This window comes from Tachysurus fulvidraco, chromosome 5 (genome assembly GCF_022655615.1).
Source record: "Tachysurus fulvidraco isolate hzauxx_2018 chromosome 5, HZAU_PFXX_2.0, whole genome shotgun sequence".
NCBI classification, from domain to species: Eukaryota; Metazoa; Chordata; class Actinopteri; order Siluriformes; family Bagridae; genus Tachysurus; species Tachysurus fulvidraco.
The window spans coordinates 12,496,719-12,524,027 of record NC_062522.1 but is presented as its reverse complement, the minus strand read 5'-3'; the positions used below and the strand labels follow the sequence as shown (position 1 = coordinate 12,524,027).

General features: G+C 40.7%; 2 protein-coding genes and 2 long non-coding RNA genes across 5 annotated transcripts; 3 read left to right on the top strand and 1 right to left on the bottom strand.

Annotated features, from left to right (window-relative positions):
* Positions 1-1,429: 1,429 nt before the first annotated feature.
* smx5 lies at positions 1,430-6,673 on the top strand. The gene is made up of 5 exons (XM_027146338.2): positions 1,430-1,540; positions 5,645-5,712; positions 5,865-5,895; positions 5,984-6,043; positions 6,124-6,673. The coding sequence occupies exons 1-5, from the start codon at positions 1,538-1,540 to the stop codon at positions 6,247-6,249; spliced, it is 288 nt and encodes a 95-aa protein (XP_027002139.1). The 5' UTR covers positions 1,430-1,537; the 3' UTR covers positions 6,250-6,673.
* A 1,129-nt stretch (positions 6,674-7,802) lies between these two features.
* Positions 7,803-10,061, top strand: LOC113643159. Its single transcript, XR_007140703.1, has 4 exons — positions 7,803-8,055; positions 9,156-9,223; positions 9,329-9,394; positions 9,509-10,061. It is a non-coding gene; the product is annotated as an uncharacterized LOC113643159 (long non-coding RNA).
* Positions 10,062-12,583: 2,522 nt separating this feature from the next.
* On the bottom strand, positions 12,584-20,792 carry bcl6aa (BCL6A transcription repressor a). 2 transcript variants are annotated; one of them, XM_027146648.2, is made up of 10 exons: positions 20,642-20,792; positions 17,210-17,381; positions 16,845-17,066; positions 16,475-16,620; positions 15,679-16,357; positions 15,031-15,212; positions 14,682-14,849; positions 14,443-14,573; positions 13,953-14,090; positions 12,584-13,843 (listed from the first exon to the last, which is right to left on the bottom strand). In XM_027146648.2, the coding sequence occupies exons 1-10, from the start codon at positions 20,670-20,672 to the stop codon at positions 13,703-13,705; spliced, it is 2,010 nt and encodes a 669-aa protein (XP_027002449.1). In that variant the 5' UTR covers positions 20,673-20,792; the 3' UTR covers positions 12,584-13,702. The 2 variants fall into 2 exon arrangements, with proteins under 2 accessions (XP_027002449.1, XP_027002448.1); XM_027146647.2 differs by having other exon boundaries at positions 15,679-16,620.
* A 34-nt stretch (positions 20,793-20,826) lies between these two features.
* Positions 20,827-23,329, top strand: LOC113642881. Its single transcript, XR_003440673.2, has 2 exons — positions 20,827-21,414; positions 22,212-23,329. It is a non-coding gene; the product is annotated as an uncharacterized LOC113642881 (long non-coding RNA).
* The last annotated feature ends 3,980 nt before the right edge of the window (positions 23,330-27,309 follow it).

Genomic DNA, 27,309 nt, shown 5'->3' with positions numbered 1-27,309 from the left:
GTGCCTGTGATTGGCGGCTCCGTTGTGGTTGGTCCAGCCTCTGCAGGCCCAGCAGCACACCCCTCTACAGCAGGTCCGGTCCTAACAGCGGGCTCTGCCTCGCCCGGACTGGCTCAGCTGAAACCTTCTCATTTTCTCCGTTTGTCCATCATTGTTTTTATTGGGACAAGCGCAAACGTAAGTGTAAGTGTCTCGTTTTTCCACAACTGAAACATTTCATTTTGTCTGTTGTAACAAAGACAACGCAGTTAATTCATCCACTCTGAACTTTAGCGCTAGGACCAGCTTAGTGTCGTCTTTTACAATCATGTTTGTGAATCTCCTGAACGAAACAACATGCTTCAGTGTAGGAGATTCACAGCCAATGGGGATCTTTTTAATTTGGGAGATTAGTTTCCCGTAGAGAGAGAGGGCTTGTTTTAAAATATCTTCACTAATAAACGGAGGGACATTCGAGATAGTTACTTTTTTGGTGCTGTTGAAAGAGGGAAAACAGGAGTGAGAGCTCCATCAATAACGATACAACGTTCGTCCAGTTCAGTGGCTTTATATACTGAACTGAGAAACAACACTATGGCGTTGTTCATTCCACCACCTTCGCCACAGCTAAATAACACACTTCTACACTCACGGACGTCCCAACTTTTACCCCATGACGCCGCGTGAGAAAACCCAAACCCCCTTCACCAGTGCACAGGGAGCAAAATGGCCCAGTGAGAAAAAAAAGAAGAAATGTGCACAAACACCTAAACATATTTACAAGACTACTGTCTTGTAAATATGACAGACAGACAGACAGACAGACAGACAGACAGACAGACAGACAGAGAGAGAGAGAGAGAGACAGACAGAGGGAGGGAGAGAGAGAGACAGAGAGAGAGAGAGAGAGAGAGAGAGAGAGAGAGAGAGAGAGATACAGACAGACAGAGGGAGGGAGAGACAGACACAGAGAGAGAGAGAGAGAGAGAGAGAGAGAGAGAGAGAGAGATACAGACAGACAGAGAGAGAGAGAGAGAGAGAGAGAGAGAGAGAGAGAGAGAGAGAGAGACAGACAGACAGACAGACAAATTATCACCTCTAAAGTAATTGTAACTTTTACAACCACGTTCTATTTTATACCCACAATGAAGCATGTCTTTTATTTATTGTATTTTGGTTGTCTTTAAATAGTTTTTGTGATAAACTATATGCGGACGCTTTGTAAACACTGCCCTCTAGTGTTCATTCGTAAGCGCTGTAATAATGTCATTTATAGCACTTTATAAATCACTTACAGCACAGCGTACACATTACAGTAATTCATTAAAATCCAAGGATGTGGAAATTAACCTCGACGTCAATTAAATTAATTTAAAATCGTTTGACATCTCTAACGTTTGAAACCATACGTCTCACATTTATGACGCCCAAATAAGTACTAACCAATGGGTAGGAAGAATAAATCAACACTCTAGTTGCTGACCAATGGGAAGGTGGTTTGGTTGATATTTGTCCGTATTTGATGACGTGATTTTTGTTCACAAAACACCGCGTAAACATGGTGAGTGTATATATTTATATATTAACGTCTTTTATTCCTGGCGTCTCGTCGTACGGTGTTGTTATTAACAAAGCTTTATTATTATTTAAAGAACCTGCACCTCATCTGCACTGCATTATTATGTCTTTCTATCTTGGTGCGTGTTATAACGGCTAGCTAGTTAGCTCATTAGCTTCTTCTTAACACGCCACACACAAGATGGCTTTGTCCTTAATAAATATAAATATACATGTGTGATGTAGGAATACACGAGTGTATAGAAACCCCTATCAGATCCGGCCTGTTTAAGCTATTTGTAGAGATATTATGGTATTATGTTCAATGAATAAATCAGAAGGTCATGGGTTTGAATCCCACGTCCACCAGGCTGCCACTATTGGGCCCCTGTGCAAGGCCCCTTAACCCTCAATTGCTCAGTCGTATAAACGGGACATAAGGTAAGTCGTTCTGGTTAAAAGTGTCTGCAAATGCTAGGAATGTAAATGTAAACTTGCTCTTTGTGTTATTCAAGTGAAGTCAAGAAGCTTTTTATTGTTATTTCAACCAAATATAGCTGTTGCAGTACACAGTAAAATGAGACAAAGCTTCTCCAGGACCCTGGTGCTACAGACAGACAGACAGGGGGAGAGAGAGAGAGACAGACAGACAGACAGGGGGAGAGAGAGACAGACAGACAGACAGACAGGGGGAGAGAGAGACAGACAGACGGACAGACAGGGGGAGAGAGAGACAGACAGACAGACAGACAGGGGGAGAGAGAGACAGACAGACAGACAGACGGGGAGAGAGAGAGACAGACGGGGAGAGAGAGAGACAGACAGACAGACGGGGAGAGAGAGAGACAGACAGACAGACGGAGAGAGAGAGAGACAGACAGACAGACGGGGAGAGAGAGAGAGACAGACAGACGGGGAGAGAGAGAGAGACAGACAGACAGGGGGAGAGAGAGACAGACAGACAGGGGGGGAGAGAGACAGACAGACAGGAGGAGAGAGACAGACAGACAGGAGGTGAGAGAGAGACAGACAAGAGGAGAGAGAGAGAGAGAGAGAGAGACAGACAGGAGGAGAGAGAGAGAGAGAGAGACAGGAGGAGAGAGAGAGACAGACAGGAGGAGAGAGAGAGACAGAGAGACAGACAGGGCGGCGAGAGAGAGACAGAGAGACAGACAGGGGGAGAGAGAGAGAGACAGACAGACAGGGGGGAGAGAGAGAGACAGAGAGACAGACAGGGGGGAGAGAGAGGGAGAGAGACAGACAGGGGGGAGAGAGACAGACGGGGGAGAGGGAGAGAGGGAGACAGGAGGAGAGAGGGAGAGAGGGAGACAGGAGGAGAGAGAGAGACAGACAGGAGGAGAGAGAGAGACAGACAGGAGGAGAGAGAGAGAGAGAGAGACAGGAGGAGAGAGAGAGACAGACAGACAGGGGGAGAGAGAGAGACAGACAGACAGGGGGAGAGAGAGAGAGAGACAGACAGGGGGGAGAGAGAGAGACAGACAGGGGGGAGAGAGAGAGACAGATAGAGAGAGAGACAGACAGAGAGAGAGACAGACAGACGGGGGAGAGAGAGAGAGACAGACGGCGGAGAGAGAGAGAGACAGACGGTGTAAACAAATAAAAACCAACGGGGGAGAGAGAGACAGATAGAGAGAGAGACAGACAGAGAGACAGACAGACAGACGGGGGGAGTGAGAGAGACAGACAGACGGGGGGAGAGTAGAGACAGAGACAGACAGACGGGGGGAGAGAGAGAGAGACAGACAGACAGACGGGGGGAGAGAGAGAGACAGACAGGGGGAGAGAGAGAGAGAGAGACAGACAGACGGGGGAGAGAGAGAGAGACCGACAGACGGGGAGAGAGAGAGACAGACAGGGGGAGAGAGAGAGAGAGACAGACAGACAGACGGGGGGAGACAGACAGACAGACGGGGGGAGAGAGAGACAGACAGACGGGGGAGAGAGAGAGACAGACAGACGGGGGAGAGAGAGACAGACAGACGGGGGGAGAGAGAGAGACAGACAGACGGGGGGAGAGGGAGAGAGACAGACAGACAGACGGGGGGAGAGGGAGAGAGACAGACAGAGAGAGAGACAGACAGACGGGGTAGAGAGAGAGACAGACAGACGGGGGAGAGAGAGAGACAGACAGACGGGGGGAGAGAGAGAGACAGACAGGGGGGAGAGAGAGAGACAGACAGACGGGGGAAGAGAGAGAGAGACAGACAGACGGGGGAGAGAGAGAGACAGACAGACGGGGGGAGAGAGAGAGACAGACAGACGGGGGGAGAGAGAGAGACAGACAGACAGACGGGGGAGAGAGAGAGAGACAGACAGACGGGGGGAGAGAGAGAGACAGACAGACAGACGGGGGGAGAGAGAGAGAGACAGACAGACGGGGGGAGAGAGAGACAGACAGACAGACGGGGGGAGAGAGAGAGACAGACAGACAGACGGGGGAGAGAGAGAGAGACAGACAGACGGGGGAGAGAGAGAGACAGACAGACAGACGGGGGAGAGAGAGAGAGACAGACAGACGGGGGGAGAGAGAGAGAGACAGACAGAGACAGACAGACAGAGAGAGGGAGAGAGAGAGACAGACAGACAGACGGGGAGAGAGAGACAGACAGACAGACGGGGAGAGAGAGAGAGAGACAGACGGGGAGAGAGAGAGAGACAGACAGACGGGGAGAGAGAGAGAGAGACAGACAGACGGGGAGAGAGAGAGAGACAGACAGACAGACGGGGGAGAGAGACAGACAGACAGACAGGAGAGAGAGAGAGAGAGAGAGACAGACAGACAGACAGACAGGGGGGGAGACAGACAGACAGACAGACAGGGGGAGAGAGAGAGACAGACAGACAGGGGGAGAGAGAGAGACAGACAGACAGACAGCGGGAGAGAGAGACAGACAGACAGGGGGAGAGAGAGACAGACAGACAGGGGGAGAGAGAGACAGACAGACAGGGGGGAGAGAGAGAGACAGACAGACAGGGCGGAAAGAGAGAGACAGACAGACGGGGGGCGAGACAGACGGGGGGGAGAGACAGACAGGGGGGGAGACAGACAGACAGACAGGGGGGAGACAGACAGACAGACAGGGGGAGACAGAGAGACAGACAGACAGGGGAGAGAGAGACAGACAGACAGGGGAGAGAGAGAGAGACAGACAGACAGGGGAGAGAGAGAGAGACAGACAGACAGGGGGAGAGCGAGAGAGAGACAGACAGACAGGGGGAGAGCGAGAGAGAGACAGACAGACAGGGGGAGAGCGAGAGAGAGACAGACACAGGGGGGGGGAGAGAGACAGACAGAAAGACAGGGGGAGAGAGAGAGACAGACAGAAAGACAGGGGGAGAGAGAGAGAGACAGACAGACGGACAGACACAGAGAGAGAGGGAGAGAGACAAAGTATCACCTCTAAAGTAATTGTAACTTTTACAACCACATACTATTTTATAGCCACAATGAAGTGTCATCATTATTTATTGTAGTTTGTTTGTCTTTAAATAGTTTTTGTGATAAAACAAAGCTAAGGACTTATGTAAGTTATGTAAGTTAGTCCTAGATACATAAAGTGCAACTGTGGAACCTGGTGCAAACAGTGCAGGACAAAAGACAACAATTATATTCACATATTCACTCAGTAAATGCTGCAGAAATCTGTTGCTGATAGTTTGCATTGAGTTTCACTGCATTAATTTTCCACAATACAGCCATTTAATCCTACATAAAGCTGTCCATGTGTACAAGAACAGAAAAGCTCAGTTTCCTCCTGCTACCTGAAAGCAGTCCATCTTGTGTAGTGTAGGTTACACTAAAATGTGTGTGTGTGTGTGTGTGTGTGTGTGTGTGTGTGTGTGTGTGTGTGTGTGTGTGTGTGTTTCCAGGATAAAATACTGAAGATAAGATGAATGAAATAAATAAATAATTTAATTAAAAAACAAAATACAAATAAATTAATTGATTTTGAAAGGAAATGTGTATTGAAAAAAATGGCCTTTAGATTTTACTCTTTTACCCTGGAGTAAGTGTAGATTTTCAGGCTTTGTGCATGAATACTATATCCATATCTAATTATTTGCTGTTATTATAATTGTTCTGCAGCTTTTTTACTCCTTCTTCAAGTCCTTGGTGGGTAAAGATGTGGTGGTGGAGTTAAAAAATGACTTAAGGTGGGTGTTTTTTGTTTGTTTGTTTTTGTTTGTTTTATGATTGTACATGATTGTTTATCATTTTTGTGAATGTATTGAGAAACTAAACATACAGCTGCTTTAAGAATCTGCCAAAGAGCGTACACTAACTTCAGTCTCTTTCTACATTACAGCATATGCGGAACCCTACACTCAGTAGATCAGGTGTGTTTCTATTATTTCTTTCATATCAATCACTTTCTTTGTTGCCTATTGGTTTCTGCATTTAATGCTATGTTTTCTCTTCTCACAGTATCTGAACATCAAACTCACAGATATCAGTGTCACCGACCCTGAAAAGTATCCTCACATGGTTAGTAAGAGTTCAAAAAAGAGTTCTCTTCACATTGAGTGAATCTTGCGTAATCTAACCTCATCCTTTACTGTCTTCAGTTGTCCGTGAAGAACTGCTTCATCCGGGGGTCAGTGGTGCGGTACGTTCAGCTCCCGGCTGACGAGGTGGACACACAGCTACTACAGGATGCAGCACGCAAAGAAGCCATGCAACAGAAACAATGATTTATCTGATTTTGTTCTTTCTCTTTTTGGTGGACTTGTAAAAATTGAACAGCATTGGATTTTTTTTTTTTTAAGCCCAAATTGTGTACAATTTTCTTGAACTAAGGAATGCTGTATGCTTTTCAGTACATGTTAACTTAACGAGTGACAGATACTGACAATGAGGTTTCCCTCCTCACACTTCAGGTTTTATTAATGTTCTTGAAATACACATGGGGTTACCTGGGTTTTGACTTTTTGGTTATCGTAGTGTTTATCCCAAAAATGCAGAATGTTTTTATATTTAGTTTATTTTTATTTATTTTATTTTTTTTGACTGGATCAGAAAACAAGAACCCCATAATGATTGATTATTCGTATTCAGACACTGTAGTGTCCCACTTCTGTTTTGTTGAAATGACAATAAACCTGATGTAACATTGAATATTTGTGTTAATGTTTATGATGTTTCATTTCTGGCTTTCCTTCCCTGCTGCCTTTTTAGATACAGTATCTGCCATGGATCTGTACATGTGCACTTTTTTCCACAGCATTTTCTGGAAGATTAGAAGTTTTTCAGAGTTTCTCTGCTGTAATTCTTAGGGAGCCTCAGGCAGCCCACATATTACAATTCTAGATCAGAAGCTTCTGGGGTTTTTTCATTAAACTTATCCGTGTGGGTTATCATCTGCTTACCAAAAACATTGGTGAATAGAAGTTGTCCTTTGGAGTGAATGATTGTGTACACACACATGGTGCTTTGTAATAGACCGGTGTCCTATCCCAGGTGTAGTCTCTCTTCGTACCTGCTGTTCCCAATATACACTATAGATTAATCATGACCTTGATCAAGTGTTAACTGATGCATAAATCAATGAATAGTGTTTTGAGAACCACGATGTGACATAAAACCTGGTGCATCCTGTGTCTAGCTTTGTCTCAGGCCCAGGGAAAAGTTACACTTTTTAGCATTTTGCTTTTTTAAGTCAAGGAGATTTCAGAAGCTTGTTTCTAAGCATGCGTTCACATTTTACAGCAACATAAGACAAAAATACTGCACTTTATGGTTCACTTACCCATGTACATACATTTATACAATTTTACCCATCAACAAAATTGACCCTTTTAAGAGAAGATATTTTCATTTGCATTACATAATGGTATAATTTTTGTATAATTCTAATTTAGTTCAATTTATCTGTTTATACACCAACTCAGCTGGACTATGCCATTTATTCATTAATAATCATTTTGTGTGTCGTTTCCCATATTTTATAATTAACAAAACATATAATGAACCAATTTAGTTGTTTGTTTTTTACCAGATTTTTCTCAAAACTTCCATACATTATAATTTTTTCGTTCATGTTTATATCTAAACCTAACCTTATCACATTGTGCCATATTCCTTAAGTGTGAGTTCAGCTTTTTATTTTTCTTGCCCCCACCATGTCTGATTTACCTAATCAGCTAATTAACAGCTCTTGTTAAGTTAAAGTGGGTGTGTTAGAGCAGGTGAAAACACTAAATCTACTCTGCAGGACTTGGAGTACTCAACTACCAGAGCTGTGAGTTTGTTCTGCTTAGACCTGGTCCACAAGTTCACATTTTTCACGTTTTCTGATTTAACACACCAGACTCAACTTATTCGGCAAATCCTTTATTCATTACATCCTTTATGAGCTACGTATAGATTTGTTAGTTTTGGAAAACAACCCAAGGACTGATGATTGTTAGACTTACCAGTCTTTATGTGTTTGTGGGCAATCCGGTGGATTATTAGTGGTGCATGCTGACATGATTTCCCTGTAGTGAAACATACTGAGAGTGAGTAATGAGTGCCAGTCATGAATAACTGATGTCATGTAACACAAGTAATGTCCCTTAGGAGAAAAGTGACCTTTAGCCTTATACGGATCACAACCAAGAGTACTTTTCTACTGTTATCTAGCATTGTGTAGGTGTAAAGACTTAAAGCTAGCTGCTCAGATGTTACTGTTGTGGAATGTTGATACCTTGTTCAGAAATAAATCTTTGTTTTAGAGTTGTACTGTCTGGAAACAAGTGTTTAATTTTCTTCTCTTCGGGTTTCAGTAACAGTAGCTATAGGCAGAAAGTTAAGGGTTGGTTAGAATGTCTCACAGACTTAACCTTGTTCTTAATGAAATGGAAGATAAAAGAAATAAAAGGTCTATTTGTTGTAATTTGTCTACAATACAGATTCTGTAGTCCTAGGGTTACAATTCTCTGCTAGATACGTCACCAGCCTGCCCTAGACTGGTATATAAAGCTATATAAGTGTGTTTTAACATTTTTGTCCTTAACTTCAACAAAGCAATATTCATAGTGGGCTTGATTTTTACAAGGATGGGGGGAAAAAGGGGTGTGTGTGTGTGTGTGTGTGTGTGTACACATACTGTAGCCTTTAGCTAGTTTGCACATAATGCTGATTTTGTGGCTTAAGGCTCTTATGACTTCCTTGTAATTTGAAATGGTTTTCAACTTTTTTTTTTTTGTTTGTTTTAAATCGTGTTCAGGGAACAGTCTTTTGAATTGGGGGGGGGGTGTCTTCTTTTCCATTTCTATACTTCTGCAAAGCTGCTTTTGAGACTGTGAATTGTTAAAAGTGCTTTACAAATAAATGTACAGTAAATGAATTAAATTAACCCTCGTGGTAATAAACATGGTCAAAACCAGTCTATTTCACCAGTATGAGCAGAAACCAACTGTGCCTGCATTTAAATAGATTTACTCTGCCTAACATGAACTACACAAATTATCAATACAAGTTAAACTAGTAATAATGGATATTATCCCTGTGCCTAACTAATTATTTTTTAAATTCAGTTGTAAAAAGTGTTGAGTATTGAGATCTAATTTACCCAACAAAACACCTATTGTGGCTATTTTTCCCCCTTACTGGAAAGAGATCCTTATGGAGTGTGTTATCCAAAGTCCACAGTATGTTTCAGAAACTAGTGTGAATGAGGACCAGGTGAGTGTTTGCATATTCATTTACTTGTACTTTAAATACTGGAGAGATTTCTACTTTTTAAACTACCATTTGTTCGATATTAACAATTTGGATTAAATCTTTTAGATGGAAGGATCTTTCAATGACATCCCTGTGTTCAATTCCTCAGTCTGTCACTTCTCAGATGAAGAGGTATGAATTATAGCATCTTTTGGTCAGTCATGACCCTGTATGTTTCATGGTGGTTTGCTGGTAACGTGTGTGTGTGTGTGTGTGTGTGTGTGTGTGTGTGTGTGTGTTTTTAAGATTTCAACAAAGAAAGAGGAGCATTTGAGGCTTGGGCCTGAAGACCTGAATGACACCCTTCCTATGACTGATTCATAGTCTCTGTAAAGGTGCACATATTGGGCTTTTAGTGTTTAAACTGGCATGGGTTGTTTTTATTAAGTTAAACTATTTAAAATAAGCATTTTATGGGTTTTTTTGTGTGGTATTCTTCCTGTAGAGACATTGTTAGGCTAAAGCATTGTAGCACTTTTTTTTGTTTCCAGTGAGGACTCCAGACAAAAACGATGATGCCCTAAAGAGGGAAATGTAGACCGTCACAACTATCCTTACCGTAAACTCGAAGGGATGTGGCACCTTTTGTGGTATCGGGCTTACAATATACTACAGACCCTTTTACTAAAAGGGCTTTTACGGAGATGATCAACTGACCTATAAAATAAAAAAGTTCATTTCATGCTGTTACCACAGGGCTACATTCTGAATCGTTCTCTTTTTTCCTGTCATTTGAATGCAATGTTGTATATAATTAAGCTTAATTTTAATGTATAAATAAAATAAATGGAAATTTTCATTTGGAGCTCTTGTGTTTTTAGGTATGGTTTAATTCACTATTTACTATTTTCTTTTAACAGCTGATTTTATCCATTGAAGTTGAAGAAAAAAATTCAAACATGATGCAGAAAACAGGCTAAAAGCTGTCATTCTTTAATATATACATTGTTGATGAGTGGCTGTGGTATAAGAGGGAAAAACCTCTTCAGGTCACTGGAAAATGATTGAACCATACTGCTGTTTATTATTTTCCTATCACTACTGTTTTTAAAATGGAAATGAGAAGTTGGCAGTACAGAGTTTCTCTTATGGTTTTTCACTACCTCCTGGATCTGCATGTTTAGTTCCTTACTCCTTTTTTTTATTTTTTATTTTTTTTGTGTGACTCTCTAACAACTCCACTTTTGCTGCTTGCATGTGGCTTTTCCATTGCGTGTATGTTCATGATCATTCAGTCCTGGTTCCTCAAAATCCAGTCCTGGAAGGCCACACCTATGCCATGGCTCTATTCCGTCACATAAAGCATATGTGAGCCTGCAAACCATTGGTTATATCAAAAGGCCAGGACTGCTGGCACTTTAAGTATTCTAATATCCTATATATGATGATCAACATTATTGGGTAAAGTATTTATCTTGTGTGCAGAAATTGATGCAAATGTACACATTCATTTTTCCTTAAGCTTAGGAGAGAACCGAGTTCATGATAGTGAGAACGTACTTTTAGGGAAATGCAGTCCTCGACATCATTTGGTGTGTTCCTCTTTTTCTAAACTCTAAAGCTTTTCTCTGTGACATTTTTATTTTAAAAATGCATTTTGAACACAGGTGTAATGTGTGTTTAAAAAATAAATAAAATCTATAGATATTGGTACAGGCCTGATTTCCAGGTCATGAAAGTTTAAAATGCTATGAGTGATAAAAATCTGGCATTACTGACACCAGAAACAAAGATTTTCTTAATGATTGCACTTTCTTTATGTAAACAGGTTTCTTTCCTGGTTTCCCCCATTGGTGTTGAGTGTGAATGAAAACAGAAAGCAGAATGTTAACCTTCATTTCAAATTAATTGTTAATATTCTGTAACGGTGTCAAAAAAAATTGTCTATTACCTCGCAAAGGAGTTGTAGGCTCATGGGTATCTTAATGACCCAGTATCGATATATATCCATTGTTGACTACTTTTGTACATCACTCTGAATAAGAGAATCTGCCAAATGCTGTAAATGTGAATATATTTACTGTACCAAGCTTATGTGAAAGAATACTATCCTTTGAAAAAATGAGGATTATTTTAAGGTGTTTTAAATCGTTGAAACATTTTTTCACAATTTATTTTCACAATTCTTTAATATATTAACTGGAAATTTTTAAATCATTGTAGCACCAATGTGTTGAATACAATTTTTCTACTGCTTACAAAATGCTGTTACTGACCTGTAAAATGCTTAAATGGTATTTTACCAAAGTATCAAAATGAACTCACTGCTGAAATCCTGACTTCCTTCTTTCAAGTTTTTTAAATGTATTGTTTTTCTACAAGGACCCCAGTAAGTGAATCACTTTTTAATCCAAGTGTTTGTGTCACAAAAACAGTCTAGTTTCTAGTTTCAAGACTAATCTTATTAGACTGTGCTTTTTGACCAAACTTCCACCTTCGAGATAACAGGCTTTGGGTTGACTGATGAAGAAACTAAAGTGGGTGTCTAGTGTCATTTCTCTATTCCCACACGCTCTCTCGGCTTTAACCATAAAATGGAGGAGCACTAATGTCACGGTGTCACTTTATACTCGTCATCCTGCTGTACTGCTTCTGATTTAGTTAGTTACAGGTTTGCTTCTTGCTTTCGCCTGAATATCCAGCGTTTACCTCCATCCTCCTGATGGACAGGACACAGAACAGACTTCCCGTTTAATAACCTGGTGTGTTACGGGCTGTAATTAGCTACACACAAGTTGAACTGAAAACCACTTCCTGATCACTTAACGCACTACAACTTTGTTCATGTTCTCTTCGATCATAAAGCGGTTCGTATTCAGGCCCTTGTCAGTTTTTAGAATCTAACACTGATGATCATCTTATCCCAGGAATCTTGACTCCTCTCAACAAAAGCATTTGACTTATGTCCTTAAATATTACTGGTAATTTTTCTTATGTTATTACTCTGTTCTGTGTTAACCAGATGAAGAGAAAATCCATTCTGAATCTCAATTCTCCTCAGGATATTTTTCATATGTTCTTATTGCCGTTGACTTGCTTGGTAGATACATAAAGCAGCATTGTAGCATAGTAAAACTACAATTAGAAAATTAACTCTGTTTATTTAAGGCCTGACTTCTAGTCAATTCAGATGGGTTCATAACAAATTTGGGACATTATTTAGATATCAGAATTGTGCTTGTTCTCAAATAGCTGAGCTTAATAATCACATGGAGGATGCAAATCTTCAAAGAATCTGCATTTCATCCACTCGAACTCAGTGTGAGAATGTAGTCAGACTGAATTTATTAGTTGTTGAAACAACGAGGCATTGCTCCAGAGTTGTACATAGAAATTCAATACTTTTATTTTACATTCATACACATATACAGTTAGCTTAATGCATTTTTAGAAAAAGCCCGATCCCAAAAAGAGTCCTAAAGATGCACAGCTCAAGCAATAATGAATTGCATTGCATTTTTTTTCCTCTTTGAACTTGTGAAAAGCATGTAAAAAACATGTACACACGAAATGGGAGAAAAAACAAAACAGGACAAGTGGTGTCCTTCATTTGTACCTTAGCAGAGTAACAGAAAGCAATTCAGTCACCACTAAGAAAGGCACCTTAAATACACAGTGTGTATACATAGAGGGCAAAAAGCGCAGTAATACCTTTACTGTAGCTTCTAGAACAATGACAAAAATGTAAACCTTCACTTGCTAACAAATGGTCACATTTCTATACAAACACAATTGAAGTGAAATAACTGTTGTACCGTAGCTGTTTTAATGCATATTTTTATATTTAATTAAAGATTGGTTCTGCCAGCAGAAGGCAATCTTGTGAATAGATCTATGCATCATGTCCAACTTCTTTCTAACTTTAATGAATGTTGTCCAGTAGCAACCCACCTCATGCAATGTTTTACACTTTAAGAGCGATCGTTAGCTCATATACAAAGCCCCCAATTATAGGCACCGCCAAGATGCGATTTTTTTTTGTGAAGGACGCCAGTCTAGTGCGGTGTATCCTGTACACATCGTCAGCTCTGGACAAATCTTTACACTGCCATAAAATATACCAACCTTCAATTAAAATTCCAATACTTTCTGAAAAGTAACTTGATATAAAATACTGTAATCTCAAAAACTGGATTTCACTTCATCCCCCATTGCATCCCTCCCTCCCCCCAACAAAATAAAGCTTTTTTTTGAATAACTGAAAGCTTAAAAACACTCAACATTACTGAATATTTCTATGCAAATATAAACAATAAAGTGACAAGAGACCGTATGTGGTTCTATGTTCACATATAGAGAAACCCGTAGAACGGCATTAAATGCCTCGATTTTTTTCTTCTCGTATCAACACAGTGTGGCACTACAGTTTCAGATGATTGTCCAAATAGGGCTCAGAGAAATGCTGTGGTTTGGCCCTTAGGGGTGTGTGCGTGCGCGCGTTCAGCAGGCCTTGGTCAAATCTGGCAGATCTGCTGTGGACACACGATACTGTATCTTGGTGTTGGTGATGGCACCGTGCTTCTGTCGCAAGTGCAGCCGAAGCTGGCTCTTATGGCGAAAGTGCAAGTTACATTTCTCACACTGCAAAACAAAGAAGATTCTTAAATGTCAATTCTTTTATTTCATCATCAATTTGTGCAACTTCATCATATACTTTCACATTGGTCGAGGTGCTTTTCTCTGTACTCACATGGTAAGGTTTTTCTCCTGTGTGTATGCGCAGATGACTCTTGAGCGTCTGTAGGTGCCGGAATCGTGTGCCACAGATTTCGCAGGGATATGGCTTCTCTCCCGTGTGGATCAGGACGTGGGCACGCAAGTGAGCCACCTGGATGCGAAATATAACTTGAACGTTGTATCGTTTTCGCTTCTAAAATCTGATCGACGTTCAATTAAAGCGGCTGTAAGATTCCTGATGCGTGTATTAATGCACCAGGCTTTAAATAATACCTTAATCTTTGCAGGTTACTTTATTTGCTGTCTAGAGATGACAATTGGCAGCTGAATCACATTTGTAAATTTTCCCCACAATTAATGATTTTTTTGAATGCTGGATTTCAATAGAATAATTCATTCACCTAAACTAAGCAGCTTTTTGCTTAACTTTAAGTTTTAGGACCGAGTGACTAGAACCTGACTATTTCTACTAATTACACCTGAACACAAGAGGTATTAAGTACCTGAACGAATCGAGCCCCGCAGGTCTCACACTTGTATGGCTTTTCTCCAGAGTGGATGCGCGTGTGGGTCTTGAGGTTAGCTGGTCGATTGAACTGTGCGCCGCAGATGTTGCATCGATACGGCTTCTCTCCTGTAAAGTGAACAGGGCCATTAGAGGAATGGATCTATAAAGTGCAGGAGAAAGTCCATTGAGATTAGTGCCTCTCTCTCTCTCCCTCTTCCTTGCTGTATCCCTTACCTGTGTGTACCGTCTTGTGGCTAGCGAGGTTTCCCTTGTAGCGGAATGCTGCTTGGCAACGGTCACATTTGTATGGCTTGTCGCTGTGGACCTGAAGCATGTGTCGTTTTAAAACTTCCTCCTCTGCAAATTTGGAGTCGCATTCGTTACAAAAGTAGGTACCGTTTTCTGTGGATTCAACGAATAAATAAATACACAAAATGAAGCAAACAAATATATAATATCTATAATAAGACCTATGAGAAAAGAGTTTCTAATCTAGTCTTAAATGTTGGAATTATTGTACGAATGAAGTGTTGCGGCTGAACTGTTCCTTTATTTAATAAACAAACACAAAAGAAAGACGTACCACAGCTGGAGTCGGAATACTCAGAGTGCAGCTCAGCCATCTCCTCATTAAGGTGCAAGCCAGGAGTGTTGGGACAAACATCCGAGTGTTGTGGGGATTGTGAGCCACAGGATGTGCACTTTAAGTGGCTCATATAAAGAGAAGAGTGGCAGTCACCGTTCCTCTGTGAACCCTCCAGACCTCTGCCAAGAGAATGTGAGGTTTTACTTTAGAAAATGTTTTTTTTCCCGCTTTTTAAAAACCAGCCACTTCTGGCAGGGCTGCACACGCTTAGATATGCAACACTGACAAATCCTGGCTAAGCAGGAACAGTCTTTGGGTATGCTGTAAAATTGATGAAAAAAAAATTCTGTGTTTGTAGCGAGGATAAAAAATTGAGACTCAAAATGCTGCTGGACAATTTTACACAGTTGGTCCCATTGTTATTCATCCAAAATCCTAAAGCATAGTGCACTGCATAGTGGTCTCACTAAACCTATAGAGTTAGTGAAGTCATCTGTGCTTAATGAGATGCACTAGAACGCTTTGCATGCATGCCAACTTATGGAGAAGATACAGTAAAATCTTACATGCATGGACTTGATCACATTGTAGGACTCATGGGAAGGGGTACATGCCAGTGTTTTTTTTTTTTTAAAAAGTGCTTACCTGTTAATGATATTGTTGAGGCGGCTGGCTTGGGGCACAGTAAAGTCATCTCCATGATCAGTGATCTTTGTGCTGGCAGACTGCATGTCCGGATGCTCAGATTCAGACGAGGGATGAAATGCCAGCCTCTGGGGCGAACGCATATCAGGTTCATGAGCACCGCTCTCTTCCTCCTTGGTGCTCTGATTGAGCACAATGAATTTATATTTTTTCCAGTTACGAGCTTTCGGGTCCTGCGTGCCCTGTGGAGTCAGAGGCTGAGAGGTGTGGGAGAGTGCGGCGTTCTTGCTGCTGCTCGACTCAGTGGGTGAATTTGGCTGGCAGTCGGATTTTAAAGGGCTCTGCGGGCTGCCAATCTGAGTCTTGCGCCCACTGGAGGCCATACCCACAGAATAGGGCCGCTGGCTCAGCTCGTCTTCAGCCAAAGGAGTCTGCTCTTTGCTCAAGTCTCTCTGAAGCTCCTGGGACAGGGTGGCGAGTCCATGCTTTCTAGAGCTCGTACCAACCGACTGAGCCATGCCTTGCACACTGTCCCTTTTCATGTCATCATTTCTTCCCAGCAACCGGGAGGAGTAGGCGTCAGTGTGGCATGAGCTAGAGAGGCTGGAGTTGGTGCTCCGAGCGAAGTCTTCGCCTGGCGGGCAGTGTTTGTGTTGGAGAATGCTGCCTTTGGCGAAGTCTGGGAAAGGGTTTTTGGCATCTGTCAGCTTACAGATAGGGAAAGGGAAAGCCTGCATGGGGAGCTGGCTATAAACATGATAGGCGCTGTTGGGAGGGTTCACTACATTAAACATACCACTGCAAGACCTTCCGTCACGGAAAGAGCCTGATCGGGCTGCCATGCTCTCCACAACCTCATGTGGCCTGTAACCATGAACATCTTGATGTAAAAGCAGAGGACTGACCAGGAAATCCTCTCTGGGCAATTTGATTGAGGAGTCACTGTAAATAAACAATTGTATACATGAGAAAAAGGTAGAAGATAAAACCTAGACAATAGGTTCAGTATAATCTTCAGTATCAAGTATCAGTATCAGAAACAATGCCACATATCAGCAATAGCAAAGGCACCACTATTAACACAAAACTACTACGGGCAAGTTACACACGAAAAAAGGCTGAACCAACATACAGGTCTCAACAATCATTTGAAAGACAGCTCATACCTGGACTTAATGAATCTGTGGCAGGTGTCAACAACATGATCCATCTGCAGGTAGATGGCCGTGTTCATGACCGACACAATGAAGCTCTCCTTCAGAGTGAGACGAGAAGTGTACATGAAATCCAGGAGGATTGCAAAGCCTTCTGGGTCAACTTTCGGGTCCAGACTGAAGGCGTTCATGTTGCATTTTAGAGAGTCAGTGAATATTGAGTAAAAGAGCCCACTGGAAAAATGAGGCAGAAGAGCACCACTTTAAAACAGGGTTTCCCTCAAGTCTTAACATTAGAGAAAAATTATATATTGATTTCTGTGCATTAGTGTTAAACATTGTATCGAAAAGCCTTCTATAATAAAGTGCTAGCGTACCTGCATGCCATGAGGACAGTCTTGTGGGCACGAAACTGCTGTCTGTTTACCAGAATGGTGACATCTGTAAGGATGTCTCTGCTGCGCAGCCGGTTTAGGTTAAGCAGGACGTCGCTGGCATGGCGTGTGAACTGGATGCAGCTGTCTGCTGCGCAAGACATTTTGTCAAAATCTGTAAAGAAACAAAACAATGAGTTTCTGTGCCAGTCATATACCTACTGGCAAGTGAAAGAATATTAAAACATGGGCTCTACATCATAAACACATGAAATTGACAAAAGGTAGTGCGGCAGCCTCGAATACACAAAGTTCAGCTCATCGCTAGGTCTTGTTGGGTTTGGTATAATTTAATCTTAATCTTTCATTCATAATTTTAAATGAAAGACAAATGTATCGTTGTATTCTCATTTGCAATAGCAAAAGTCAAGCGACTAACATTTCACTTCTTTTATTACCAAATTAATAAACATGACTCCTTTATTACCATTTCATATTTCACCGGGGCTGTAGTTCGCACTCGAGGCCACTAGGTGGCGCCAAAGACCGAGTAACAGAAGCGTTCGTCTTGGTAACTTTATGGTGTTTTAGGTGTTGAAAAATGACAATTTCTTATACAAATGCTGTATTTTATGATTCATGAATTGAATTTAAACCAGGAACGAACCAGGTGCTCCGGCACCACAAACAGCGAAACGAAGCTGATGTTTAACAGTCAGCGGTTTTAGAACATCAATTTTCTACTGAAGACTTTACACACATGAATGTTGGTGTCTTTAAAACAACAGCATTAGATGTTCCCTCCCCAGTAGAACTGTAAATCAAACAGCAGAATAACTTAAAACATTTCGAAGTTATTTCCTGCTGTAAACCTGTTTTGTGGTTAAAGACATTGTGTGTCTGCGTCGAGAGAAATTCTGCTACAGTGTCCTAGCAACACTAAAACTCAGGTGTGTGTGTGTAAAAAGAGAGGAAAAACAAATTAAATAGTCAGGTCTTTAATGCAATTTCAAGACATACAGAACTGCTGATGAAGGTGAAAAATTCTACACGACTATTAAACATTTACTCTCCCAAAAGCACAAAGGATGACTGTTGAGTTAAGATATCCTGACCACCCTAGCAAACCACCGGCCCATCTCTTCCAGCTAAACTGATCGATAAATAAGATTTCCTGATTGCCTGTGTGGTGTCATTTTCCTCACAACCTGTTGCTTTAACTTTCCATCCTCCAGCACTAACCAGCCGCACAGACGGCCTACCAGCTTGACCCCCGTTCTGCCAGCTGCTCAAACCAAGCTGGATTGTTCAACAGCCAAGTTTTCAGGCACACTGATCCATGCATTATCTTCTATACAAGAAGCCCACCCACTCATCTTCTCCAACCGAGAGGTTCTTGTGGCACTTTTAACATACCGAAAGGTCTTCTCTCATTTACACCTCTAAAGCAAATTCTCAGTCTGCAAAATAAAACTGAATTGTGCACATTTGCATCCCTTGTCCAAGTCACTACTTTGATTCAGTGCAGTCTGGTGATTAATGGAGTCAAATACTGTGGAAGTGAAACATTTCTTGGCCACCAAAAAAAAACAAACAAACAAAAAAAAAACTTTTGCATTAAATCCAAAGACAAGCTACTAGATAAAAGAGCCAAACAGAACGTGATCACACGTGTCTATGGTCGTCACAGACAGCATTCGGCTTGTGTTGCATGCGGTTTGTGACGCAGTCAAAGCCGAGATGAAGTCATGGTGCTTTCGGACCAAAACTCACTGCATCCGCTTGTGTCCCAAAAGCAGCACACTCACTCTGTCGACCACAAGATGTCACCAAGTCTTTACTATTGCACTGACCGCTTAGTGACAGGCCACAAACAATTAACTGGCAGATTCTCAGCCCTGCTCCTACAGCAGCCACCTCAAGTCATGCACGTTTCACTGTTTATTTTTGTCCAACTCCAACAAGTCAGAGATGCGCACAGACCTCCGGGTGACAATGGAATAAATTTACGTTGAATAAATACGAAATCTCTCAAAACCGTTCAAACGTTTACGTATTTGATAAACTGTGCGCGTGCATGCATGACATTTCTACAGAATTATTATTAAAACTCTACATAAAATATTCCAGCCCGAGTGTTTGCTTGAACACAACCCGCAGGTTTGCGAGTTCTGCTCCAGAAATAGCAAGCATGTGCGGCGCCTTCACCGGCACTGATTTATGACCCTCGTGCTAAATGCCAAAGTCTAGTGCACGACCTGTTTGCAAACGATTCGGTCCCAAAAGAACGACACTAAACAAAACAAAAAGCACAAATGTACCTTCATGCATGCGTCACGGCGAGGAAACGCAATATATTTCAATGCAATTCATAAACAAACACGTCTGTCTCTAATCATACACGGAGTACAGAGCGCGCGTGCTTCAACCCCGTTAATCTAATAGGCAGCACAGTAAATAATGTGCGCGAGCTGTTTGGATTTCGACCAACTGAACTTTAAAGCGGTTGGGGAAACGGTTTGTGCGCGAGCGCCCGAGTAACGGCTTCGGTCGGTTAAGGGTTTTTTTTTTTTTTTTTTAAACGTGTTCAGTTGGGCAACAGGTTGTGAGCTAAAGAGTTGATGAAGGCGTGTTTACGGCGTGTGAGGAGAGCTGAAAGTTGGCAGGGTGGCGTGTAGAGAGAAAAACATAACAAGTCAACAGTGTGCTAACGAAGCTAACGGCTGTGGGGACGTTTATTAGCCGTGAGCTAAACTGTGGGGATGTTTATTATTAGCCGTGAGCTAAAAGAGTGGCGTGAATCCGCCCGGACGGCACTGACAGCCACGCTGTGACACGTCGTTTAACACAAAAACAGACGCAGAGAAAAGTACAAAAACACACAGCACAAACGCGCGCAGTGTAAAATCGCCCAAAGGACCAGAAAAAAAAAGAGCAAGAGAGAAAAAAACCGTTAAAAAAAGCCGTTAAACAAGCGCGAGACTGAATACGGCCCCAAATCACACGGTTCATCAACATTACAGCGACTTTTAAAGTCCAGGCGTTACTTCAGTTAGCTAATCCGTCCTGGCCAGACACGCAGCGCTTCAACATTTTTCTTCATGTTCAAACACACACAAACGCACACACGTACACACACTCTCTCGCGCGCGCGCTCGCGCCGCAGCCCACGACACAGCGCGAGCTCAAGCCGTAAGCGTCTCGTGCTGGATCGGTCAAGGGCGTAATATCACCAAAGCGTCCTGATAAAACATTAAACACTGAACCCGCACTTCAAACTAATACACAACAGTCTCACGGACATAAAACACAAAATAAGGTTTAAAAATAAAACTATCTTATGAAACAATTTTGAACAGCCGCGTGGATGAACAGCAGCATAGAACAAGCGGCACATTAGTGAGAAAAAATAATGTAAAAAAAAAATATCATCACCTGGTAGCGTTTTCCTAGAAACTTCTTGCATCACCACTTCTAAGAACCCCTGTTCTAAGAATCAGCTCTGCTCAATTCTCGGAATTTGAGCTTGCGGTCGTACCATTTTTACAGGGCGGGGGTGTGCGTGAATTTAAAACGCGTCTCTATTTCGCCGAAATAAAAACTAAATTTTCACTCAAACCACCAAACGACGTGAATAAACTCCGTCAGCGTATAACCTATCTTAGAAATGTGAAGAAAAATAAGAAAAACCTTATACATTTAGTAGACCAAAGTGATTCAGAGTATGAGTTGCTACCTCTGACTTGGACCGTTCCAAACTCAGACGGTCACGTGATACAAAGGGGAAAAAAGAAAAAAAAAACCTTGGCAACGTCAGGCGTGTAGGCTGCGTCCAAAACGCGCATACTAGCGTACTAAGTATGTAGAATAGCCCGCGTGGTTAAGCCCAGCCTCAAAATTCTCAGAACTAATTTACTATTCTGTTCCATTCGCTGCGTGTTAAAACCTCCCCAGTGCTCCTACACACACTACAGTGCACAGGGAGCTCCTTCACCAGGACCGAGCTGCTGCTTTATGTCGCTCTCACTATACTTACTTTCCGGAACATTAGACAGTATAGATTTTTAAAAAAAAAACTGCACTTTTAATTTAATTTTTTTGTTTTATTTTTTTTCTCACATCTTGGATTTAATGATACTCGATCCGTGTGGTGTCTCTGCCTGCTTTTGTCCTTTTGTCCGAGTTGTATGTGTCAGAAACGTGCATGTGTAAGTAACACGTTCGTATGCTGGTGTCTTGTGTGTGAAACGTGTAAATGTGTAAACAAACCGGTGGACAGGATGTGAGAGTAAACATGCAGTGCTTACTGCTGTGACCCTGCTGTGTATTTAATATACAGTGTTTCCACGTGAGACTCTTACTTCAGCATGAACACAGTTAATCAATCAATTAATTAACCGATCAATCGTGATCTCAGATAATCAGGTAATAATCCGAGTGGACAAGTTTTAAAGTGTTGCTTTGGATCTTTTACCTTCGGTTTAAATGGTAAACATGTCTCAACCCTGTTCTTGCTCTTGATAAAAGTGAACAGTTTGTAACATGCAGCAGTGGTGACTTGGTGTAAACAGACTGGTTCATTTATTAGTATATTAATAATAGGTGTATGGAACAAACTAAACAAGGTGAAATGGAACCGGTAGCAGACGTGGAAAGTGACGTGTGTCTTTAAGATGATCACCTGAGGGTTAAATCTGCAGCCATTTTGCTGTGATTTTATTTTAAAAGACATGAATGCTTCTTCTCACACCGTGTACTGAGGCAATAAGGGACAGGTTAGCTTGATCTGCCTGTAGGGTGTGTGTGGGGGTGTGTGTGCGCGTGCGTGCGTGCGTGTGTGTGTGTGTGCGCGCGCAACAGCAGATGATAGGGCATGCATGAAAACTTTTAGAATAATTGATTTTATTGTTGTTGTTGTTTTGGGTGAGGGGTTTTGGGGACTAACATTCTTTGGCCTTTTTAATCTGAGAATTAAGAAGAATTAATTCCACTTGTTTACTCTTAGTGATGGTGGAAGCGATGTTAAGTGGCTGCATGGACATGTTGAAGAAACACAGGTCAATAATTACAGGTGGGACTCCATGCTGTGCAGGAGAAAGTGGCCTAACTGTCCAAACTAAACACACTGTCCTGTGGGGTAAATGGCAATCGTGTTTTATTGGTAACACTGCTAAAGCAGTTACACTACAGACAGATTCAGTTCACATAGGGGTCCTAAATAATAATAATAATAATAATAATAATAATAATAATAATAATAATATTGTGTAATAATGTTGTTAATATGGTATTAAATGTACACAACTCGTACATTTTAACTGAGATGGATGAGATTAGTGTTCCTTGAGCTAATTATTGTTTTTCAAGAAAAGATTTAGTTTGTTATTGTCGGCCACATTCTACATGCATCACTGTCACTGAACTGGAATGATACCATGAATGTTAAGGAACAAAATGTTCTAGATAAACCTGGCTCAGCCTTTAACCCACAATAGAGCGTGTTTAGCTCGGCAACCAAGTTGGGTGAGATTCTGCCACACAACAGCAAGTTCACCTGCTCTATTTGTTTTTTTGTATCAGAAATGTCTTACCTATGCAGGCAAATTTAAATCTATTGCCTAATGAATGTATTAGATCTAAGCTGACTGCAAGTTTGATTAGAATATTTAGCTCTTTTTAGTTTGAAGAGTCTGTGGGAAAAGAGCACACCATTCACCCACATGCTTTCACAGCACAGCCAGCGTGTGCTGTTTGGGCAGGTTTGCATATTTTTCAACCTGAGACCTGTTGCTGACATGGCAGAGCAGCGCCGCCTGATACGAACAGTGTCATTATTGCCTGTAGGTTTGCACATGTTTGTGTATGCATGTACCTTGTAGTGCTACAGGTCACATTCATGTAATGTTCAGTCTGTGAATAATTTACAAAACAGTCTTTTTACATTTGCAGTACTGAATAGGACCTTGACCACTGACGGCTTATTTCCCCAAATGTCCCAAACTGCAGTGTGTTTATGTACTTCTGTGTTTTGTACTTGTTTGCATAGCATCGAATGTAAATTTTTTTATTATCGTTCTGCAAATATAACTTGTCCAAATCCAATAAAAAAATGTTTGTCAGTAACTCTGATTTCAGCTCTTTAATTTACATGCTGTAAAGAACAGAACAAGGACATTTCAAGTGAGACATATGGTACATTGAAATGTATTAGTGCCTCTCAGGAAGAATGTAAAGTCTAGTAAATAATTATTTCATCTAATATTTTGACATCTAATACACACTAATTATCATGTATATATCATTTGGAACCACAATCAAGTGTTATTTTAATATCATCACTAACTAAACTCATTTTAATTTGTTTGCAACTAACTTTTTTATGTATATATCTGTATATAATATGAGTAAAATAGGATTCTATCGTCATCTCGCTGTGTGTAGGGGCTACTGTATTAAAGCAGCTTGAGAAACGACAGTGTCCTTGGTGGCTGGATGGTGAGTAACCACTCAATATTGAGTTTTGCCTCAGACATACACAGTTTACTTAACATTACACCATATTCATTAAATGTATAAAATAGATATGGGACAATAATCCGTTATACAGAAAGATGCCGAACAAGGTACAGGTCTTGCAGTCAGGGTCCAGTATTTTATTTTAACTCCAGTACTGCTGACATTCATGACATGATCAGGAAATAACAAATAATAAAGCATGATGTAACAGTTTTGTCGTTTATTGTGTCTAATGTTTCACGTCAGAGCCATCCGAGGACTAATGATAGAAGTCTGATGATTGATGCTTAGCTGATAGTTTGGTAGATAAACTAGTGATAAGAATGTCGTTACTACAGACCCGGGATCTCTACTGATTAGGTGAATAAACAGCTGTGTTTACATGCAGTCGTATTCTGTATGTGCTCATTTACTGCTTTCTCACAGGACTTTTTTTCTGTTTTCTTTCAATGGAAATAACGCCTCAGTATTAAGCAGAGCCCAATGCTTTACTGAGCACTAAATATCTTTAAATACCAAAATGACACCTACACTTACACACATTACACTCCACACTGTAGGCATTTTCTAACACAAACATAAAAGACACATGTTTTCAAAATAAAAGTTGATCAATTACAAAAAAAAATAGCACACAAACACACACGCCCAGATGCACCTTTACAATTTAAAATAATGAATTAATGAAAATAAATTATGAATTATAACGATGATGGTGGTGGTGATGGTGATGCTCAGCTGAAATATTACATTGACCCTTGTTGATGTTGATATGCTCCCATCATCTCTTGTATTTTTAAACTAGAGCTATTTCTACTATTACTATTTAAAATTCTTTACGATGTTTAAGCCATATTACATTCTCCACCATACCAAGCCACCACAAAAACTGTAAATGCATTTGGAACGCATACTGTTGTGAAGAAGTAATGGTGTAAACATTCTTTCTGTAAAACATTTCTTTTACTGTTGCTTAAACACAGTATTTTTGGGGGGTGACATATTGTCACTTATAATGGCTAAAGGCCTGAGCAGCAAACATGTAGTTTTATTACTTTTCTATTACTTTATTATTAATTATTAACTATTATTATTATTATTATTATTATTATTATTATTATTATTATATTACTTTTCTTACTTTGACTTTTTATTCTGGTATCATAAACCACGATAAAAGCAATTATTGTGATATGAATATGTAATATCACTGCATGCCCTAGAATAAAATAGAGGGACAGCTTGTAAGATATCTTTCTGGTCTTCTGTCCTAGCTTCACTGATTCACGTTTCTCAGGAGAGTCAGGCTAAATGAGACAAAGTGAAGGAATTGATGTATATAGCTCAGTTTGGGGCTCACATTCAGCTCGTTTTGGGGAAAAAAAGGAGAGAGAAATAGCAAGCAAGCATTGCTATGAAGGCCTACATAAGCTTAAACGAGCTCCTCTTTCTAATCTGCGATTACTTATCTTATTCTCTGAGTGTCTATTTACAAAGACGATCATATATTTAACTTGGGTTAAATGATCTGTGGACAGATGTTGTTTGAACAGTCTGGTGTATCTCTCAATCTACTGCACGTTTGTTGGGTTTTGTCTAGGAACAGTAAATATTTTGTGCTTTTCTGCATGCAGCTGCTTTGCTATAAGCAGGACATCCCTTCAGTTCTGTGTGTGAAAGTCACATACAGATACGGGAGCCTCGTGTGCGTAGTGCGAGTGTTGTCTTTCAGTTTAGTGTGTGGTAACATGTACAGTAGGAATTATCCCCAGGGTGAACATGGTGATCTGTGTGTGGCACCATCTGTGGAAGAGACTGTTTTTCATACATGCTCTTCTCCTTACATACCCTTTTACAGCTACTCCATCAAGCTTACGTTTCAGCTTAAGTAATCACTCTATTTAAACAAAAGCCTATAAACTGCCAATACCACAGAGGACCTATGATCAGTTTGGGAGAAAATGTCTGTTCTTATCGTGAAGATACAGAGCATGAGTCATGCATAGAGAAGAGATATGGAAGTCGCATGAATATCAAAGAGAACAATGTAGTGAATTTAAAAGAATCTCTAATAGAACTTCTTAAACCTTTTATTTATAAATTTTAAAATGTCACCACTTTTAGACTGTATTTAAAGAGTATATTTAAATTGGTTGTTTTCTTTTATCTCTCTCTCTCACACACACACACACACACACACACACACACACACACACACACACACACACACACACACACACAGTAAATTATTAACGGTGCTTAATTCATTGGTATTTGTTTACACTTATATATTTCATATGTTCATATGTAGATATTAATCATTAATTGTTTTTTAAATAATGATTTCATTTTAATAAATATACATATTTCTGATCTCTTCTTATGTCTCTAAATGATATACACAGATCACCGCTCACGTATTAGTCATCTTGTGTTTGCACTGTCATAGGGCTATTAAGGGAAGAATGTGTGAAACTTTTATATAGCATTTGCACTTTTATAACCCCACAAGATAAGAAGTTGAAGATCAAACCAGCCATGTGGGAAATACAGCCTTCGCAAAACTGCCAAACTTCACGTGGCTTTTTTTTTTTTACTTCTTACTCAGGTCTTCTTTTTTGTCGGTCTAAAATGAGATATTCTGAAACCGACTAAAGCATTGTTGCCCAGTCCGAGAAATTTTTTGAGTCTCTCGAACTGAAATTTTTTCAGTTTACTTGTAAGGTCAGGAAATAAAAGTGCATGCATGTTCTAGTCAGATCTATGAAGCAGTTACTTTCTAATTTAACCCATGCTTGTTTACTGAATTGTCTCACTCACTGCCTTGCACATTAGGACTTCATTATCTCAGAATTGATCCTCTGACTTTAAATTGAATTCGTTTTGGCTCAGATAACCGAAGCATAGGGATGATTACAAATGCTACTTGATTCTAAACAATTCTGCATGTGTCCTTGTTGTTCAGCGCTAAACCCAACATTTCTCATGTACGCTGCACGTTTTATATACTACAATATCGCTTGAACTTAATTTTCATTTGGCATATCAGAGTACGCATGTTGCCAGCACTGAGGTAAGAAAGACAGGAAGACGTGTTCCAAAAATAGACTGCTTCTGCGCTACCTTGGCTAGCTGCACCTCAGATTGTGTGGGTTGATATAGAGCGGTGCTAAAGCAGACGTGCGCAATATCACTCTCGAGTCCTTTCTTTTCCCCATCATTGTTCGGTGTGTTTCGGCAGAAACACTGTTTGACATGTGGAATATCGACGATGACAGTACACCATGTGCACAGTAATTTCACCAGAAAACCACACAAAATGCTGTGAGCATTGAGAAGTTTACGAACTTACAGACAATCTTCCGCTTTACACCAACTGACCTACTTTGTTGAGAAAAAATTGTCTTGCCTGAAGGAGGCAACTGATTCAACTTTTTAAATTGACTGAAATATGTTTTGTTTGTTTTTAGTGTCTTATGGAACCAAGAGTATTAACGTATTAATATATTCAAGTCTATGCATTATAAATATTATGTGACTTCATTTGTAGTATAACACCTTCAAAACATTGTATAGATAAGAACAAT

Coding starts and splice junctions, on each gene's coding strand:
- smx5 (XM_027146338.2), top strand. Junction 5,896..5,983: donor CCCTACACTCAGTAGATCAG/GTGTGTTTCTAT, acceptor CTCTTCTCACAG/TATCTGAACATCAAACTCAC. Junction 6,044..6,123: donor CTGAAAAGTATCCTCACATG/GTTAGTAAGAGT, acceptor TACTGTCTTCAG/TTGTCCGTGAAGAACTGCTT.
- bcl6aa (XM_027146647.2), bottom strand. CDS start 20,672: ATGCAAGAAGTTTCTAGGAAAACGCTACCAG. Junction 17,382..20,641: donor TTCTAGGAAAACGCTACCAG/GTGATGATATTT, acceptor GTTTCTTTACAG/ATTTTGACAAAATGTCTTGC. Junction 13,844..13,952: donor CAGGAGAAAAACCTTACCAT/GTGAGTACAGAG, acceptor TTTGTTTTGCAG/TGTGAGAAATGTAACTTGCA.